This window comes from Tyto alba, unplaced genomic scaffold (assembly GCF_018691265.1).
Source record: "Tyto alba isolate M040663 unplaced genomic scaffold, T.alba_DEE_v4.0 Super-Scaffold_16, whole genome shotgun sequence".
NCBI lineage: Eukaryota > Metazoa > Chordata > Aves > Strigiformes > Tytonidae > Tyto > Tyto alba.
Window position 1 is genome coordinate 28367276 of NW_024881278.1, and position 20795 is coordinate 28388070.

General features: G+C 36.0%; 1 protein-coding gene across 1 annotated transcript in view; it reads left to right on the forward strand.

The window, feature by feature from the left end:
• BTBD9 (BTB domain containing 9) overlaps positions 1-20559 on the forward strand; it is a 134966-nt gene extending 114407 nt beyond the window's left edge. The window contains exons 11-12 of the mRNA XM_032985319.2: positions 6556-6634; positions 11451-20559. Of these exons, the coding sequence (XP_032841210.2) occupies positions 6556-6634; positions 11451-11642 (271 nt within the window). The 3' untranslated portion in view covers positions 11643-20559. The remainder of the gene's footprint in view (positions 1-6555; positions 6635-11450) is intronic.
• Positions 20560-20795: the final 236 nt, after the last annotated feature.

Genomic DNA, 20795 nt, shown 5'->3' on the forward strand with positions numbered 1-20795 from the left:
GGGTGGCTTTTCATGTCTTTGATATCTACATGAACAGCAGAGGTAATAACTATTGGTCATGAGTAAGCAAAACAAAAACAGTTGAGCTTCTAGGGTTGTGCAAGCTTGTCTTTTGTATGTGTGTTCTGGTGTAGACAGAAGTATGTAAGATGAACTCATAGGGCAAGTTAGTCAAGTTCACAGCCCCCGTCTGCCACCACTGCCATAACCCAAGGATGTATGTGCAGATACTACATGAACAGTTCTTGATATAGCATAGAAATTTGGCTCATGGTGTTCCGCCAGACAGTTGCCACCAAATTGCCAATAATTTCTTTTTATGTAAGATTTTAAAATATAAACTTTATTTCTGTAAGTACAGAAAGCCTGTTGAAACTGAAAAAATGTGTGAGCAAGGTAATTTATATGAGTACATGACTTATGCAGTACAAAAACGCTACTGGATGCCTACATTGGCATGCGGATATATTTGAAAATTGGTTACTACATTTAGTTAGAAAAATAATTACTACATTCAACATTAGGAAGGACCAATCATAGAGAAGAGATAACTACAAATTTTATTCAGATGTATTTGCTACTTCATCAGTGGACTATAGCATAAATATAACCAAGATGCATTATAAGGTGGATTTTTGCCTCTGTCTCTAAGAGCTGCAGAGAGAAAGCTGTTACTTCTAGCTTGCACCTTCCTTGCTTCCTTAGAAGTACCACCTTTGATGGGCCAGCTTTGGAGAGAGTGCTGTCACGGTGACAGCAGAATAGATGGAAACTCAGTTTTAGGTCTGAGGTTTTAGTTGAGGTAGACCAGGGGTAGAACCGCACTTAATTTGACTTCAATTTTAAAAGCAAAATGTAGATGACCTTTGATTCCTCTCAACATTTCTTTCTCATACATTATCTTCACCCTCAGTGGCTTGCGAGGCTGGGTGGAAAGGGGGTGGCTGGGCCAGCTACCCAGTTTGACTTCTGTGCTTTATGGGTCTGACTCTCTGAATTAATATGTTAAATTAGAGCTTTAACAGTAGAGAGAGTATTACTTCCCTTTATTGTTTAGTACTATTATGGTGAAAAACATGTTATTTATAGGCAATTTATAAGGTAGCTGTAGACCTTTTTGGTATTTTATAAAGAAAAATGTCTGTATAACAATAACTGTTACAACATTTTTAGTGCACACTTCTGTGTTTATTCTGTAGGTGCTCCACAGTAGAGGTTAGTATGGTATTCATTAATAAAACAAGGGGTGTAATACATGCCATGCAGAACATACTACAGCACTTCTCAAGTCTCAGCTGTCTTGCTTACATGTTTACACAGTTTTTTTATTTGACAGCATCACATGCCAATTACTTGTAGTCTTGTTTACATCAGTCCAGTCACCACACTGACATATGGAAAGTCAACACAACTCTTCTTTCCTTTTCATTTCATTTGCTTTTGCAAGTATCTTCTCACTATTCCATCATAGTGAGTGCTGAATTTCATTAAGAAAATATGTAGTCGCAGTTGGAAAAGTCCACTTCCCAATAATCTAAGAAGCATTTTGTCACTTGCTATAGAACGAGGCATGTGTCAACAAGCACTAGAAAGCAAAATGGAGGTTAATTGCTGGTCATCTAAATTGTTTAGGGTGTGTTGTTCATTTCCACATTTGCTTCCAACTCTGCTTTGCTTTTCTTCTTGGAGCGAGGAACAAAATTATTGAGATTGTGTCACCTTGGTATGTGAGGAGACACAATGTACACACACAAAATGAACATACTTAGCCTAAGGCAAGCCATGATATGAATATGGTATGGTTGTTACATCTTGAGGAATGTTAGTTACATGTAACAGCTTTCTCTTTTGTCTTGCATCTTTGGCCTGAACTTGGCTTCAGCTATAACCAGTGTTTTTCTGGCGATCCCACAGTGTGATAGTATTTTGTATTGCCAGTGGCTCATTAGGAAACCCCAATAAAAGATAAGCTTCCACTTCTTAACTTGTTCTTTCTGGAAGAGAAAGAAATAAGGTGGAAGGGTTACTATTTATATCCTATTATATATAATAAATCTTTAGAAAGATAGCAGCTTTACATAGAAATAACTAGGCAAGGATTCCAAATGCTGAGAAGAGCCATTAAATTCTTTAAGAGGTGAATTGCTATTTTGGACCTATAGATAGTTTAAGCAATAGCAAGCTATTGTTATAATTTACCTGGACATCAGCATTTATTTCATTCTTCTTTCAGTAGCCTAATAAAGAAAAAGACAAAAAGAAACATGAAAGTGGAGGGGTTTCTGATGATTTTCTTCTTCCTTGGAATAGAATATGGTGAAGAGATTGTGGGATGCACAAAGCCATCGAGTTTTCAGTGACAGCTGTTGCTGTTGGAGAGATGAAAGCACTTGGCCCAAGAGTCTGTTTATACGTTTGAGCAGAGAAAGTGATTTTCATTGCAAGGAACTCTAAGTGAGACAGGCATAGTCAGAGAATAAGAGAGCAAAAAATAATTATCTAAATTATGTTCAGGCTATTACAGAAGACGAATATAGTTAAAATGTAATTAAATATGACAGGCGCACAGGATGCAAGCATGGCTTTGGAATGCTAATCATCCATTACTGCATCTCCTTAGGGGAGTTGGGCAGAACAAGAGAGTTAGAAGTCGGGTGGCTCAGGTGAGATGTAGAGTGTTAAATAAAACACCGTAGGACTGTAACAGGGCTAATTTCTTTTTGGAAAATGGACCTGTGGTATCAGGGGACCTTTGCTAGCCAAACAGCTTGCAGTGCTGCATTTCAGCTTGAGGACCCTGGTATAAATCTAAGGTAGGCTGCTAGTTCCGAGTGTTCTCCTAGATGTAAACCTCAGCTTGAGGTAGTGATTATTTCTGTTGTGAAAATTATGACCAGGACTCATGTATATTGAGCAGCAAATCTAAAATGAATCAACCAGCAAGACAGATGCCAAAGCAGAAAAAATACTCAACACTTCCTAAACATTTAAAAGAGCTATACTGAAAAATCAATTTGTTATAGGGTCACTAATAAGGAGTACAGAAATACAGAAAGTCCAAAGACAACAATGTCAGTTTATGGGAGAAGTAAGTTCTGATAGTTTCTTTATGACCATGTTCTAGGTAAAGAAGGTGAGAATATTTCCACCAGCTTGAAAGATTTGTTTGCTTGGCATGTGAGGAATAAAAGTGAAGGAATGGCACCTATTACACAGAAGTATCTAATCCCAGACAAAAAATGAGGTGCCTTTGATATGTTTTCATGCCACTGTTCCTGGACTATAGTGACGGACGTATGAATCAATATCAGAGCTATGTGTCAAGTTTGAAGAAAATTTTGGTAAGGACCATCAGAAGTGATTTTGAGTTTAGAAGGACTGGCTTTTGTAAGGAGAGTATACAATAAGCACATGCACATGACACAACTACACAAATGGCATGACTACAAAATAATTTGCAAAATAAAATTTCTACAGAGGAACTGAAGTTATTACAATAGTACCAGAAGAGCTAACTAATAGTTAAAGAAGATGATTACAAATAACCTTAAGGCTTTATCTGTGATGTCTTTAATTTAATCGAAGAACACCACTGAGCAATTGTTATGGCTTGATACGTAAATAGAAGTCGTACTGAATTTGTTAGATCAGCAAAAAATGCAAAGAGGGTACGTGTGCCTTGATAATGTTCTGTCAGTAATCTCTCTTCCCATATGTGAATAGTTACACTGCATAAATTATCTCTTTGCTGCATAATTTTATTTGAACTGGAGAGGTATTACTTTATATATATATTGATGTTCTCAAATGTACTGTTACAGTCAAAATCAGTGCAACTTTCTAGTGAAAAATGTTTGCCTTGTGTATTTCAAAAGTGACTTTTTCCAAATCCATTTGGGTTGTTTTCTACTTTGTGTTTTTTTTTTTTTTTTTCTTTTTGCTAAGGAAATAAACTAGGAGACCTAATTTTCCCATTATCCCATCAAGTACTAATTTTCTAGTGGCAATATTCTTGAATTTTAATAACTCTGCTACAAATTGTCTATAATTTTTACCTTCTTTTTCCGATGTGAAAGGAATAAAATGGACATGTACCAAAGCAATAGTTACTCTTAGGATCAAACGTATTGAAAACCCTACCTCCCTTCAAGTCTCACATCCTCAAGAATTGTTTTTTTACAATTTTCTACCATGTTTTAATATTAAAACAGTAGTTATAACCCAATCATAGTAACAACGTTGTAGCAGAACGTAAGGACTTCTAATGCAGTGGGAAGTGGAAGAACTTAGAGCTTCCTGGAGGAGCTGGTCTAGAAGCATGTTGTCAAAAGGATCTTCAGAGGCCTTTTTCTCAACCCCTCCTAATATCCGTCAAGCTCTTCAGCAGTATTCCCAAATAGATGCATCAGCTTCCTTGTCACTTCATAAGACAGACAATGGCATTTACTGCCATCTTTGGAAAATCTGCACTGAATTCTTGCAGTATGTATTTGACCGGTGCTCAGAAGTACTATAAATAAATACAGACCCATTTATATTCTATTCTGTGATCCCTGATTAACTTATTTTCTTTTCACAGGACACAAACTCTACCGCAGAGGCTTGGAAGGCATAGTCTGTTCTTAATAGCTTCTTTAGGATTTTAAACTCCTTTATTTATAATAGCTTTAGAATATTTTTCACACCACTAAATAGGGAAATCTGATTTTTACATCATCACTCTACTCGTATAAATTGTGTGCATGTAAATGTGAAATCATATGCATAATCCAAACTATGGCAATACTTTGTCATTAAAACTAATATTGCAATAATCTGATTGTCTCAGACACTTGTCTTTGGGACTCTGTACTTCAAGGTAACAAGTTACATTTGGCCGTGAAGATTAACTGACTGGCTGTACTAGAATAATATGAGGAGACTCAATAAGAGTTTGGCCTCCTGTTCAGGGAAAAAAATGTTTAAATCATAGCAATCTTTCAGATCTTGAGACAGTAAACAAAATAGTCCGTTCTCATTTTATATTTTATTTAGAGCTTGAAGAAACAGCCTGAGCTTTAAAGTAAGAAGAATGTAGCCACATGAGGGATATAAATAAACTATGCCATTAGATAGATAACAGCTGTACCTCTGAGATCTGACACAGACTGCACCTTTGTATTATGATGAGTAACTCCAATTACATCCATTACTTCATGCAATAATTCCAGTAAGCCACTTGAAATTAAGTCTTGATTGGGTTCAGAATCTTCTTTCAGCAAATATAACCTGTCAGCAGTGATAGAAGTAATAGTCAACTAAATAAAACCCAGAAATTCTATGTTTGTGACGAAGAGGTTTTCCTACTAAGGGAAAATTCAAGTGCCTGATAAATAGTCAGCAGCCAAGCTGGTCATACTTCCAGGCTTTGGGCTAGTCTACTGGGAGTGAGTGGTGTTTTATTCCAGTTTTGCTTTGGTCCCTTATTTCTTATATGAACACTTCTGAAGGTATTCAGAACACACTCAGGAAACCTATCCAATGTTTTTTCTTCTGTAGTGAGTTAAGTTATACTTAACTACATTTTATTACTGAAGCCTTCTGTGATAGAGTCTAGTTTTGCTAAAAAGTTAAATTCTATATCTAGCTTTCCTGTTTCATGAATATCAAGTAATTTTAATTCTACCATGTTCAAGTACTAATCTCGTGTAGTGGAAGACTGGCATCAAACTGAAATATCTAATTCCTATTATTTTTTTTGTTTCTTCTGGTTTACTCTCAATGTGTTCTCCACACATGAAGGTATAGTAGCAATCGGGGTCCTTTGCCAGTTGCTGATTAGGATACTTGAAGTGTTGTACCTCACCCAGATCAGAAGAGTATTAATGAGGAAGGAAGATTATAGTGGTCCCAATCCACCTCTAGCGTTCTCCGTCTAGCCCAAAAAGTTATACTTCAGCTCAGGGGGATGGTTCTGTTCTCACCACTGCCTCTGTGTCAGGATGGGGAGATCCTCACAACCTGAACTGCAAAGAATGCTTTATGTCATTCATAATTTACTGGAAGGACCTTGGCCCACACAAGGGAAGCTTGGCTCCTCTGCCTCCACTGCTCCACTTTGAGTGGGAGGAGTTTATTGGGTCCCACTAGAGCTGTCATTTTCTTTAACCAAGCTCTAATGATTTCTCATGAGTAGTTAACAGATGGATGCATTTACTTTTATTTACCTTATCTTTTGTTTATCTAATACAGTCGATATTAGTCAAGGGTTTTAGACTTTGAATTATTTTTTTATATTACCATTTTCTTAACTTTCAGCAATGGTATGAGTATTATTCCTGCATACAAATTATAGTAGTATAACGTATGTATGGAAGCACATAAGCAGAGTCAAGGCACTTAAAAATAAAATTGAACAAAGAGAGATGGAAGTTCATTTGATTAAAAGTGTTTCTCTATTTGCCCTGTTAAGTGATAATAGTATGTACTGTCACTTGAATGGATTCTCTGTATATTTTACTGCAAGCTGTTGTCACAGTGTTTAATATTTGTATGTCTTTCTGGACTTTTTTGTAGATCCTGGCAAGCAATCACTTTTGATAAACAGCCTGCATCTTTTATCAGAATAGTTGGAACTCACAACACAGCTAATGAGGTAAGGAACTTTATAGAAAACCTACATTCCTCCTGAATATACAAAGTACGATTTTTCATATCTTGCATTGACATTGATAATGCCTTCTAAAATGTACTTCATTTTTTTGCTCTGGCAACCTAGCAAAATAAGAATGAATGCATTTCTTGTTTGAATATTTGTGAACTGTATTTTCATCTTCCCAGAGTTGAAGGGTCGTTGCCACTGTGGGGGATATTTTGGGGTTTTTACAAAGCACAGTGAACTGTTTCTGGTTTTGACCTTTGCACAGTGTCATCAAACATTCTTACTGTGTTTGGTTTAAATTATCTCTTATTCTGATGAATGATTAAAATACCATTTCAGTGCACTAAAGAAGGGTGTATAGTCTCTGATTACTTAGTTTTATCACCTTTATATTATCTTTTAAATTAATAAAACATAAGAAAAATCCATTCTTTATAAGAAATTCTTATTTCCATAAGATTCTCTTACAATTAATTTTCATACCTGGTAAATCAGTTAACCAGTAGTGGCCAAACTAAGAGATTTTTTTCAATTAATTTTATACAGAAAAGAAATACACTTTACCCTAACTGACCAAGTGCAATGTCATCCTCTTTTTGGTTACTTGTGCTTCTGTCTTTCATAATTGTTGTGTATTGTCTCAAATGAAGTCCAGATTTTACAGTTGACTTCAGTGAAACAGTTTACAATATGTGAATTTAGAAATGTATGTAAATCTTTTTGAGATTAGGACCTTATGTGATGAGATTATAAGAAGCACTGAAAGCTGCTGGTTCTGTGTGCATGCATGTCTACATCCCACACGTGTAGTTCACCACAAAACATTGTACTTTCACACTTTACAGTGAACTTTGGTTAGCACATTTACATTTGTAGTAATCAGAGTTTGTCAACTCTAATGGTATTAAGAGTCAGAATTTCTGGTCATATTTAATACATGGGGTTGCTGGTTCTTAAGCGTCATAAGAATTATCAAATAACATTGTTTATGTTCAATTTTAGAGCAGTTATTGCAAATGTATGCAACACCAGATGTCAATAATATTTCTCAGCAGACAGTTGGAAAGAAGCTGGCCAATCAACTGAACTGGGAATATGAATTTATTTATTTTTTTCAAAGCACTGTCTCTTCTGGTGCACAGTTCAGTCTTAATTAGTGAGTTCTTAGAAATAGAATCAGAAGCTGTCTCCAGCTTTGTTCTACATGCATGAAGAAGCCTTTTCCATTACTGATCCATATAGACAGTCTTGTTTGCTATCATGCCAGTCCCTATAAATTCTCATCTCTTTATTAAAAAAAATGAGGTGCATTGTGTAAACTTAGCAAATTACAAGAAACATTACCTGCAACTTTTAACTCTTAAAGTGAGCTTTAAGCACTTAAGAGTAAGGGGCTTTTAAACATAATTCTAATTTTAAATTGTTTACTATTTCCAAGGAATTTAATATCCTGAGTAGTTAGTTATATGGAGAACTACATAACTATAGGGAAGATCAGCATATGCAAATTGAGGACAGCTATTCATGTAGTGGCTCAATGGAACTATAAACACATGCTGCTGTTTCTCAGTCTTTTCCTCTTCTGTCTTTAAAATCTCTACCCAACACTAACTTTTTTGGGGAAAAAAAAAATATTTCTCCTAAAGCCTGTAGAGGAAGAACATTATCAGCGTGCACATATTACTAAACTACATTGTTTTGATATATATTAAACAGATGGTCTGTAACGTTTTGTCATACATTTTCATTTTCCAAAGAAGGCAGCAAAATATTTTTCATACTTCCAACTTAAACAATAACAATGTAACCAAAGTCTTGGTTTGTTCTGGAGTCTCGGTAGTCTCTTCAGTAAGAACACAAGCAGTTTCCAGAATTATTTGCCCACAGCTGGTTGCATTTTATGTCAAACCATTCTCATTTTAAACAAAAGATGCTAATGGCAGCATATTCTCATCAAGAAGTTTTACTGAAATAGGTGCAAAAATATTCTCTACTTGTTTTAGCAACACATACCTTTGAACTTTGAAGCACAATCTGTACTTTCCAAAGGGAAGAACTGATTTTTGGAATTGCAAAAAGTCCCATAAAATTTCTGCATTTTGTGAATGATTTCATCTTCTAAATTAATCTTTTCCTTTGTCATGTTTTCCAAGTTTTGAAAGACATGATGTTCACAGAATTTTGACCTGCATTTGAATATTTTGTGGTACATTAGAACATGATATAAGTGTAACTTTTTGTTTTCTTGAGCTTCCAGACATCCTATTTCTATAAAGAAAAGGATTATTTTTCCTTAGCCCTTGTCATCATTTGTTTGTCAGACAGGTCACCTGATACTTTGACTGTGTAAGTTTTATCTTGTTATTCCTCTTCGGTATTACTGACCCGAAAAGGACACCTAGTTGCTGGTGTGAGAGCTTTATCTTACAAATTACGGCACCAGTATATATCTACTTGGCCTTCCTGCTACGTATGTCAGACCTTTCTTAAAATATCCATAAGAAGTATAACATGCTGTTGATCAGCGGATGATGCTGAACTGTCATCTCTGCCTTTTGAGAGAAACACAGTCGGATTATGTGTTTTAGTAATATTGTTCTGAAATACGTAATTCCAATAGCGGGTGAAGCAGATGAGCTCAGTTGTACTTCTCTGTCCTCTGCTTCTTTCACAAGCTGTATTGTCTGTATGTTGAAGTGGCAGAGTAACTCAAAATAATGTTGTAAATTCACAGGCTTGTAATGTGAGCTGAGCTGAGCACTGAGAATTTAGTATGAAAGAATGGGTAAAAATGAAAGTTACAATTTAAGAATCGGCTACTTCAGACTTTATAGACAAGTACTAGCTAAATTTCAGTGGTATACATACTACATTTGAAAAAGCATGCATCACTATGTAAAGCAAAGTTTCAAATGAGAAACACTGTTGGTATGGGATACAGTAGAAATATAGAATCTTCTAACTTCGAGACCTCCGTTCCATTCATTAGACCGTGCTGCCTTTCAAGGAAAGCAGCATCTTACAGAGGTGCACTGATGAGATAATGCTCTTTTCTGAAAATCCTGATGCTTATAAGTGCAGCTGGAAAAATTACAATAGCTATTACTTTAAAAAAAGGGAGCGGGATGAGTGTAAAAGGGGCTTCTCAAGAAGTGTAGCTGAATGCAAAAATTGGCTTCTCAAGAACTGTAACAGATGGAGAGAATTGATGCCACTGTAGAAATTAGTTCAGCTTTAGAAAAAAAATCACTAGAAGAAACGCAGAGAAAAAACATTTTGTGCACGTGTCTGTGTGTGTTGGTATGGGTATAGATTTGTAATCTGTTTGTATGTGTATATGTAAAGGCATAGCAATACATCTTTATGTGAGCATGTGTGTATATATAGAAATATAAACATATATCACTATGGATCTGTATTAAAAAGCTGTAAGAATTCTTAGACTGAGAGGCATAAGAAAATATAATGGGGATAAAGAAAAAAAACAGCAACTATGAATATTTTTTTTATTTGTTTCAGTTATGCTGTCAGAATTTGAATTAAATAGCTACCTCCTCAAAAAACACCTAGGGGCTATTGCAGACATGTCATTGCAGACATCTGCTTCAATGTGCACTTGAGCATGGATGGTCAAAAAGAGTAATCAGATTTTCAGTTGTATTGAAGAAAGGATAGAAAAGATAATATTCTGTAGCCTTGTATAAATATGTAGTATGCCCATGTCTTGTTTATGGTATTTGATTTTGCCCACATTAACTTGAAAGGGTCTGGTAAAGAACAGTTAAGATTGTAAGAGATTACCTTTGCTTGTGAGAAGAACTTTAAAGACATGATCTACTGGCAAGAATGATAGAAGATGTCATAAAAGCATACAAAATTAAGTTAAAACAATAATTTTAAAATTCAATTTTTAATATTAATCCAGTTTTAGCTATAAAACTACAGTGCATTAGAAAATAGCAAATTTTAAATCAGTATAAGAAAAGATTTATTTGTTTAGTATGTGGCAAAGCTGCAATTCATAGCAATGAGAAATATGGAAAGAAGTTTTGTAACAATTTTAAAGAGTTCATCCCCCTTCTCCTCCCAGGCACTTCAAGAACAAGTAGAAGTAAGAGTAAGTAAAGTAGAAAATAAATTGGAAAAAATGCTTAAACAGATGGTCCTTTTACTGTAAGATACAGTCACTAGTACAGTGGTCCTGTGTATTGTTTGAAACATCAGAAAGTGATCACTGTTTGAAATGGAGTATTTCATCTGATGAAGCAGCAGCCTCCTTGGACACTGAATGCCTTCCTACATACTCCAGGATGTGTCCGTAGAGCTCCCATTGCTATCACAGCAGAAGGCAATCTTGAAATAGAATCATATGGGTAATGATTTACATTTCATTTCTAGTGTGTATGAACATTCAGTCTTTTGAGGAAGTTATTAGATCATAAGATACATTAAAGACAATTAATATAATTGTTGTCATCTGATAGCATGTGGTAGATACTTATGCTACTTGGCAAAGAAAAAAATCATTTACAAGTATCTCTATCTGCTTTGGAACCATCTTTCTGATTTTTAGTGTCACGTGTAAAGGTTAGTATAATTTGAAGGCTGCCTTTTGCTCCAGCTGTGTCACTTGATAATGTTTATGGCCCATGGGCAGATGGTTTTGACCTAATGGTGAAGCATTCTAATTTGACTAAGTACTTTGGCACTGAGCTGGCCCGCATACTTTCATACAGACTTCACCTGACTTTGATCACGCTTTGTCCAACATTAATTGCTTTGCTTTATCTTCATTTGTTGTTCTCTTCAGGTGTTTCACTGTGTGCATTTTGAGTGCCCAGCACAAAACACTACCCACAAGGATGAGGGTAGTAAGGAAGTGACAACAGAGGTGGGGACTGGTGGACAACAGCTTGGTTCTCGCCCTGTTCGAGCTGCAAGCACTAGTTCCCTGCATTCCACTCCTGGATCCACTTCGCGTTCACATGCTCACCAACCGTAAAGAAGATTGAAAGGAGGCTTTTGCAGCCCCACTGACATTATATGAAATTATTCAGAACCTTCTTATGCTGATACCTTTTCTTTCTTTTTCTCTGTGAACAAAGGGGACCATGTCTGAAAGCCGGAAATGCTGAAATGGAAAAGATTTTTCCCAAGGACATGAAGAAACTGCTTCACTCTCCTCAATTTGTTCAAATCAGACTGGTCTCCAAGGGGGGAGAAAATAGGTCGTCAGTCTTCATCAAGTACCCCATTAACACCCTACCTCTCTAATCTAACCAAGGCAAGGAAAACAGAAGGAAATAACAGGTAGAGCTACAGTGGAAATCTAAAGTTACTCCAGCAGAATGGAAGGCATATGAAATAAGTATTTGTTCCCTGAAGGCTTCCATTAGCAAAGAAAATGTTTATTGAACACATAATTCCAGAATATATGTTATTTTTAAAGTTATTCTTTATTCATATTCCTTTGTAACTAGTAATTTGTTTTCTAAATTGTTTTTGACTCTGTATTCCACTTTGTCTCTTATTTTTGGCTGTAGCAAATTCTGTGCAGTAGATTAAGGAAGTATCAAACATGTTTACCTGCTGAGATGCAAATTCCCTCATTCATCAGTGGGATGACAAGAAAAGCCTTCATGATATCAACAAACTAATTAATGGATGCTATATTAATCTTGACCTTAGTTCACTTTTCAAAGTACAAAATTGTAAATTCTTACACTCAAAAAGAAAATTCATAAATCAAGCATCCATCTTGAAGAAGAATATATTTTTCACTACTGTGGATGATTACTTAAATTTTACCTGTATTTCTAAGAAAACTTGAAACAGATCATAAAAAATGTTTGGTTTAGAAAAGTGGAACTTCATCTGGTTGCTGACAAGCAATTGTTCAGAATGCAAGAAGAATAATTTGCGGATACTTCTTTTTTTTTCCCCAATAAAAAAATGCTTTACAGTCTGGAGCTAAAAATTCAGGGGCTGTATGTGCATAAACTTTTCTCATAATCTTCATAAAATATGATGCTTTTACACTGCATTATAAAAGATCTGGCGCTTACTTTACAGCCACAGAATTCGTTATCCATCTATGTCTATCTGGATTACATTGCCTGCTACTTTGCTCATATTAAGTGTTTCCACACCGGTGATGATGCAGTCTCTTACTCTCTAGGTCTGCGTGACTTTTAGGAAGAGATCCGTGTTGGTCTTTCAGTAAGGGACAAAGTGATTTTGTATTAAGACAAATGCAGATGTAATTGGCAAAATTGATTAGGAGCATTGTTACTCCTCACAAAGTATATTGTATTGAAAATGCCACCTTTCCAGTTTTATGAACTTGGAATTTCCTGTGGTGACAAATAGCCTTGTCGGAAAAAAACAAAGCTAGTGTAGGATAAATACGGTTTTCCTTTGCATAACCATAGTGATAAAAAGAGTTATATCTACATAGCAAATAGTATGTTAATTTATCACACTAGTTAATTTGAAAGAATTTCCCTGTTGGATACTGGTTGTGCTAAAAACAGGAAGAAATATAACAAGTGGTAGCAATGAATCAGTAGAAACTTCAAAGGAGAAAAGCTTCCATTTTCTTGTTTGAAATAAAATTGATTAGGCTTTATCAATAATAATATAGTATTTTTCATTGTCAAATTGCAGTTGAGTTCTGACATTTACGTACAGCCCCCTCCTTTCCCACTGCTGTCTTCTGACTTGTGAATGTCTGTCAGTGAAGATGCATGCCCGTGGCATTATATAGAGAGAGCTTAGCATATGTGCCACAGCTGCCTTGGTCTGGAGTGCTGAGGCAGGATACTGCTTGTGCCGACCAGCACCTAGTCTGGGGTGCTGATTATAACAGCCTTTGGAGCATGAAAGAATTGAGATCAGCTACTGGGGACACAACTCGCTTGTTTAAGGTCCAAAAGTAAAAACAGAGAACTTTTCTATTCTGGTTGTAATCCATGCTGGAACTACTGAGACGCATGGAGCGCGTCTTGTCTTTGGTACTTAAGTTCTTCTGTGTCAGTGGTGGTATTTCTTTGCAGTTTGATCAAACAAGTTTGCTTTTCTAAAGCTGTGGAAAAGCAAAGGGCATAGCTTCCTATCTGTTAGTCTTCAGTAGTCACCATTGCAGAGAATGTTTAAAAAAAAAAAAAATTTTAAATGTTTGTGCCAGCTGTTCTGAGTCTTCTGAGTTTAGGCTCTCATAGAAAGAACAGGATTTTTGGTTTGTAATCTTTGATATGCAGAATTAATTTTTGTGATGCAAGTAAGTCTTGTAGACTATAACCGACTGCAAATCTTTTTGATCTTGTCCTATGACTCACTGTTGAACAGAAATGTCTGTTTAGTTCCCATGACATTTGCTCTCTGCCAAGAATCTGAATGAACAAATATGAGAGATTCCCAAAGCAAAAACTATGAGGACCTATAGACCCTCCACTTCCCCACCCCCAAAAATCAATCAAAACAAAAAATAACTTTACATTCTCCCTTCATACAGGGGTATAGAATTTTTTAGTGTTAGACTGATCCTCAGTCACAAATGGCCTTTCTCAGTCTTTATTTTCATTGGTTAGAGTTACTCTCATAACCTGTCACTGAGGTGAGTCCAGTGCAATTCCAGAGCTCCCAGGCTTTTAAGACAAGCCCTGCCACAACTTCACATTTTCTAGTGAGAATCCTAATCCTTTTCTTTATTCAAAGAAAATAGTGTTGAAATGTTTAAGGGAAACTGAACTCTGCTTGGTCTTCTAACACTACCCACCAACAAACACCCCTAATATCTGTGTTGCCTAGCATAGGTCTCTGTCTTAAACATTGTGTCAGCAACATGTTACTAGTGACAAAAGAAGATACCACACAGAACTGATTTGTGGTTTGGTGTAAATGTTCTCATTCTTTCTAATTATTGTCTGTACTTATTGTCTCCCAATTTCAGATGTGCTTCTTGTATATTCTGCTGAAATATTTTTAAAATTTTTTTTTATTTTTTCTTTCAGTGGAAGTTATGCTGTTATGGCTTAATGTCAAGATTTATGGGAGTGATGAAGTGCTGTAATTATTCAGAACTGTGTTGCCACTTACTCGTATTTTATTTGCAGTAGGGGTAGAGCAGAACTGACCATGTACTCATTGCTTTCTTCTCAGACACTACAAAATAGACCTGTTAGATTTCTGCGTAATGGAACTAACTATATTATCACTACTAAGCCATTGTTTCTGCTTAGTACTTTAGTAACTTTAAATCCCCAGGCTTCATTTTCACAGTTTTTCTTCCAAAGGTTGAATTCAGACAGGCTCAACTCATATGGAGCTTAAACAAAGCTCTTTCGAAAGTCTCTTTATTTAATTAACTTATTCCAAGTGCATTTAAAAGATTTTCACAGAAATGTATGGCCAAATATCAACTCCTTAATACTGATTTATCCAAGAAAATTAATTCCTGAAGTGAGCAAAAATTGTGCAGCTGTTTTCAAGCCATTGCCCATCAGCTCTAAAACAAGCTCAAATGGCATGTTAAATGGAATTACAATGAGAAAAGTTAACCTGGGTCTAATGTAAAAGACCATACTGAGGAGGAAGCAACAATTTTGTTGGAAAAGGAACTCTTCTTCATTGCAGTTTCCTTCCTTTAGAGCTACATTTCTTTCTTTTTTCCTCATGAAAATCAATTTTTCTTGTTTATTATGACAACTCATGAAAGAGCTCAGTGCTTCTCGGCATTGATGAAAAAATCAAATTAATTTAATGCATCTTCATCTTCACTAATGATAACATTAAATTAGAGAATTTTCAGTTTAGTATCTGAGTTAATGAGAGTTGGTTTCCATGAAAGAAAGCAAAAGATGTCTGTAATTGTTCCACTCTAAATTAAGTTTCCCAATCAAATGCATGTGAGCATCTACTCATTATTCAGCAATGTTTTGTACATCTAGAGTCAGTGTGAAAATTAGAAGACGAAGTTAATGCCATTCTTGTCTGATTGTTGTGTGTTAGTAGTCCTGATTATACAGTGATGCCCACTCAGAGACAATAAGGAATTAGAACTTAGATGTCATTTCACATAAAGAAGACATGCTATACATTGCATTTTTCTATGAAAGTGTTAATTGGCTTATATTTTAACAGGTGTTAATAGATTGGTAATTTTGTTGTTGTGGCTGGATCAGTCAACAAATAATCAGAGCCAGTAAGAATTAATATATTTAAGAGTAAATGTTTAGGCTTTTTGTCATGATACCAGTTGCCAGAGGACTAAACCATGCTTCAGAAATAATAATTTGTGGATCCCAGAGGATGTTTGAGGCCTGGTTCCCGTCTCCATCTCTCAGTTAATGGTGTATTTAGGTCAGAATCCTTAGTACTCTCTGAACCAATTGTTGTAATTGTCAGTTGTACTAGTTGACTCAGATATGGATAGAGGTTCCACAAAGCTTTGTTCAGGATATAGAAAAAAAAGTCCTGGGTTGAGTTGTAGGAGAACCTAAATAGTCACACATATATGTTAAATTGAGCTAGTAGCTAATTATTTAGTTTGAATTTAGAACAGGTTCTAAAGCTCCAAAACTAAAAAAAAAAAAATAATTCTGTGCAGGCAAGTGTAAAATGCTATCATCGTGGTATGGAAGAATGCTGACTCTGTTTTATGGTTGCTTAAAAAGTGCAAATGTCTAAACAAGGTATGGGTGAGCAGATGCAAAGATGGGGTTTGCCCTGTTGTTCAGTATTGGCAACTTAACTGTAGTGAGGTTTACAAAATAGAGCAAGTTGAATGCTCATCTCAAAGACAGGGATGCAGTCCAAAGAACAGACCGATATTCCTCCGAGCTACCTTGTATGCCATAGCCTTCATATGACTTCTGTTAACTGCTCAAAAAATCCCTGCAAACTTTTTTCTTTGTCCCTTCACAAGCTTTCATTGCAAAGCTCTGGCTGAGGTAATGTCGAAATCCCACCCGTATTCCATGATAGGATCTGGGTCTGTGTTTGATTTTGAAAATGCTTACCAGAAAAGTAGTTTTAAAGTCACCCTACAGCTTTTCTTAGATAAGGCCCAAATTAAGAACTGTAGTATAATATAAGGAAACTACAGGTATCTGTCATGTACCAATAGACTGACTGCTAGTACAGCTAAATACCAGTTTTATAATACTGTATGTGTTTAATTACTACGATATATACAAATGGTGGAAGGAAGTAGAGAGTCAGCCCCACACACCCCTGGCATTAGACATTATCACCCAACCAGACATCAGAGAATTTCTTCTTTTCCTGTTCCTGCCAGCCTAGTAGAATAATACAACTCAGTGTTCTGAAAAAAAGTTGTAATTGATTCATTACATAAACATCATGGGAATTGAACTTCAGATTACTTCGGCTAAAAATCTGAATGAGTGGTGACTTCACCTTGCACAGGTGTAAACGTGCCTCTCCAGTGCCTCCTGCTACTCTAGGCCCTGGGCTGTGGTAGGGAGGAGAGCTGCACTGTTGGTGCAAAGAACTTTTCCTCATTAGAACTTTGGCTCATCTATTTCATATTTGTCATCTTGGCACCTCTACTCTCTTTGTGCAGATACTCATCCTCAGTTAAAAGAAGGTAACCTAGGTTTCATGATTTTCAGAATTATCCAGTGACCCCTAGAAACTGGCAGACAGACATCAACAACCTCAGTCTATATTAAGTAGTCTAAGGAATTACAAAACTGACCTGTATGGTCTTTTACGGCAAATGCTGTGTGTCCGAAAGGTGCCAGGTAACTCATGAAATATTAAGTTAGGCAGTATTACTGTTCAGATGAGGGTTTGTGCATCTAAAACTATGTGCCATGTAATCCCAGTGAATAGTTGGTTATTGCAGCTTCTTTCTGTAGAGGAAGAAGGGAACCTGCACACCTACCAGAAATCACTCATTTCCTTTGTATTATTTTTGGTCTATATCACCTACCTGTTGTGTCTGTACTCCTGAGCTATAGTTCCTGGGTGATTTATGGTTAATAACCTAGAATCCGATAAATATGTTTAACAGTAGATGTTAAGAAGTTTTTGTCTTTACATAAAAATTTTAGATTGTGCTTTTGAAGCATGGTCAGGCCACAGAATTGTTTTTTTGGCATCTTATATAGCTGTCTGTTGGGTTTTTTAGTTATTTTCAGCTGCTAAAAGATAGTAGAATTCTTCACAGGAATTTCTCATAGAGATTTGTCATGATGAGAAATGGCTTTTGAAGCCATCACGGTGAGTTCACTGCTGGAAAACAGGGATGGATTTCTTCTGCTTTCTACAGGTCAGGATCACATCTGGGTCATTCTTAAATTTGTTTATGCCATTTTTAATAACAGAAGCATTGCTGTTGCATGATTTGGATCGATTTCAGGAATTATGTCACATTTATTTTGAGAGGTAAGTGCTTTGAGTGAATGTTTTTATGCAGTAATACAGAGTTCATGGGACTTAGATGATTAGATTAGAAACATACCACTGGAGTTGCAAGGAGCAGTCTGGGGGAAAGATTAGTATGGATTTACATATGTGCATATATAGCTAAGAAAATGTATGTGTTACTGAAGTCAAAGTGACTTTGCAAAGATGTGTTTTACATGGGTTTTTTGTTTATTTGTTTTTTTTATTTATTTATTTGGGGAATTTTGTTAAAGAATGTATCATTCATCTGAATGTGAGCACTTAAAAAAAAAAAACAACCAAAACACAGGGAGCTAGCCCTTAGTAGTTTTTATGGGAAGAGCAACACAAAGATATGGTTCTTGTGGTCTGAGCTAGTTTTGTTTGTCTCCAGTCCTCACAGCTCTTTTTTCCTACATCCTTCCCCCAATCTGTTTGTTATCCCTTTTCCTCCCTACCTAGCATCGTATCACTACTGCTGTGGTGTTCCCTGGAACTTTTCTCCTAATAGTGATATATTAAGGATTTGGGATTTTTAAAAATATATTATATTTTTACCTCTTTTTCATATGCTGAATAGAGTACCCTCATCCCCCTTCATTCACATCAGACTTTAAAGGCAACTACCGCGAGGCTGTCAAGTGCTAGTGAGTAAAATTTAAATTTGGCTGTCTGTGGATATGGGAAATACATATCCTTTTGGAGCTTGTACTTCCATAATCTGTTTGTTACCCTTTAGAGAAAAATCAATAAGAGGTTTTCAGTTGACTTGAATAGTAGGTCAGTCTTTGTGTAGGCTTATCTAAGTTCAGTTTAAATATAAATTTAAGTATTTCTCTCTCACCATGATGCACCAGATATGCACTCAATTTGTTAGCTGTGCATTGCTCAGTGTGTTGGATGTACAAAGGTATTGTTTTCTAAATAAACTGCATCATCAAAAGTAAACCTTGAAAGAATTTGTAACTATTCAGTGTTCCTGTGTGAAAGTATTTCAGCTGTTTGGAGATTCAAACATCACACTGAGCACATGGACTCATTTTGAGAAGTATAGCATTACTTCACAATTCAGTGCCCATGTCTATTAACCTTGTTCAATATCTTGTAAAATTTTCTTTCCTTTCTGCTTTGCTCAATTTAATTATTATCATTGGTTTTCTTTCTGAAGTAAATGTTAATGTTGTTCCTTCAAAGATCATAAATATAAGGAGCTGGGCTAAATTAGAAGTTCAGCTTTTAATGAACTTCACTCATTTCTATCCTTGCTCCTGTTTCTTGACAGTAGTTTAAAGCTATATGGTTATACTCACCTCTGTAGCAATTATCATTGTATCTTGAAAGTTTTGTGCATTAAATCCCCTTCCAGCTTTCTTATATTTCTTAAACATAGAGTGGTTCCGAACTACCTCAGACCTTGTGAACAGGTACAAATTTCAGCTAAAGTTTTCAGACTTTATCGTAGTCTTTGAATGTTAAGTCCATGTATATGTAGCCTGCCAGACCCTGACTGCATTTTCAGGAATGCTGTCTCAAGTGAGATACATAACTGGAATGAATTCACAGTCACACCTATTCAGGCTCATACTGATACCTCTTTCAAGAAAAACTTTTCAGGAGCTCAACTTCCGATATGGGAAGTGCTTCAACTTTCTGGTTTCAGCTCTTTGAAGGAACACGATATTGCCTGCACTGGACTACTTTCACCTCTCCTTTACTGTGGCAACCATCATAAAAATTGCGTTGTCAGACTTCTATTCCTGGCTGTTAGCAGGAGCTGTGCTAGTGCATTGGACTGTGCTCATCAAATGAGAATAAACCCCACATCACATGTTCTGATGACCTTGATAACATTTTATACCACAGTGGATACACATTGCCAACCATTCAGGCTAATTAGGTTTCAGGTAAAATGGTGGTTGCAGATTATGCTGCAGTGATCCAATCAATAACTTTGGGAATTGTCTGGTTTTGAAAGTTACACATTAAACAACCCATCAGACCTTGTTAGTAGTGAATTCCTTTTCACCAGCGGACATGCACATCATCAAACGAGCATTTTGTAACATGGAATTTTCTATGAGCATCTAGAAAAGGAAGTATCACAATTCCGTCCTTAGTAACAATGTGTGTATTTGTAATGAAAGTTATAGAATTATTAAACTGCTACAAGCTATTCTGTGCATGCTCTAGCATTGTATTAACAGTTTGTATTAACAGCTAATAAGCAGAGAGTTCTGGAGAGCAAGGAAGGCTGGCTCTGGATTTCTTTTTTAGGAGTTTCAAAGAGCAGCAGAACTCAACAGTGGATGCAGGACCAGACAACGCTCAAAGCAAATCATAAAGTGAAACTGTTGTGCTTTGTATTTATTTCTTTGGGCATTTTTCTTTAAAGTATTTAACTTCACAGGAAAATATAGAATGTATTTAAAATAGCAACAATTAGAAATACACCTTTTCAAGAATGAGAGGGGTGTGATTTGGGAAATAAAGTGATCTTTTGTGTTTAACTGCTTGTCTGTGGTTTTGTTAAAATAATGGTAGAGCCTGTCTGATGCTGCTCACGTGCTGCATGTGTGAATAGAAGAGTTTTGGCAGAACTGAATTGATTTCCCAGCATGGCAAGGAAATTAATGTCGTCATCACTGATGTATTAACTCATAATGACAAAGTTTACATATCACACTGGTGATTTTCACAGTGACTTGCAGGCCCGTGGGCACCCATGAAGCTTCTATGAAGGTTG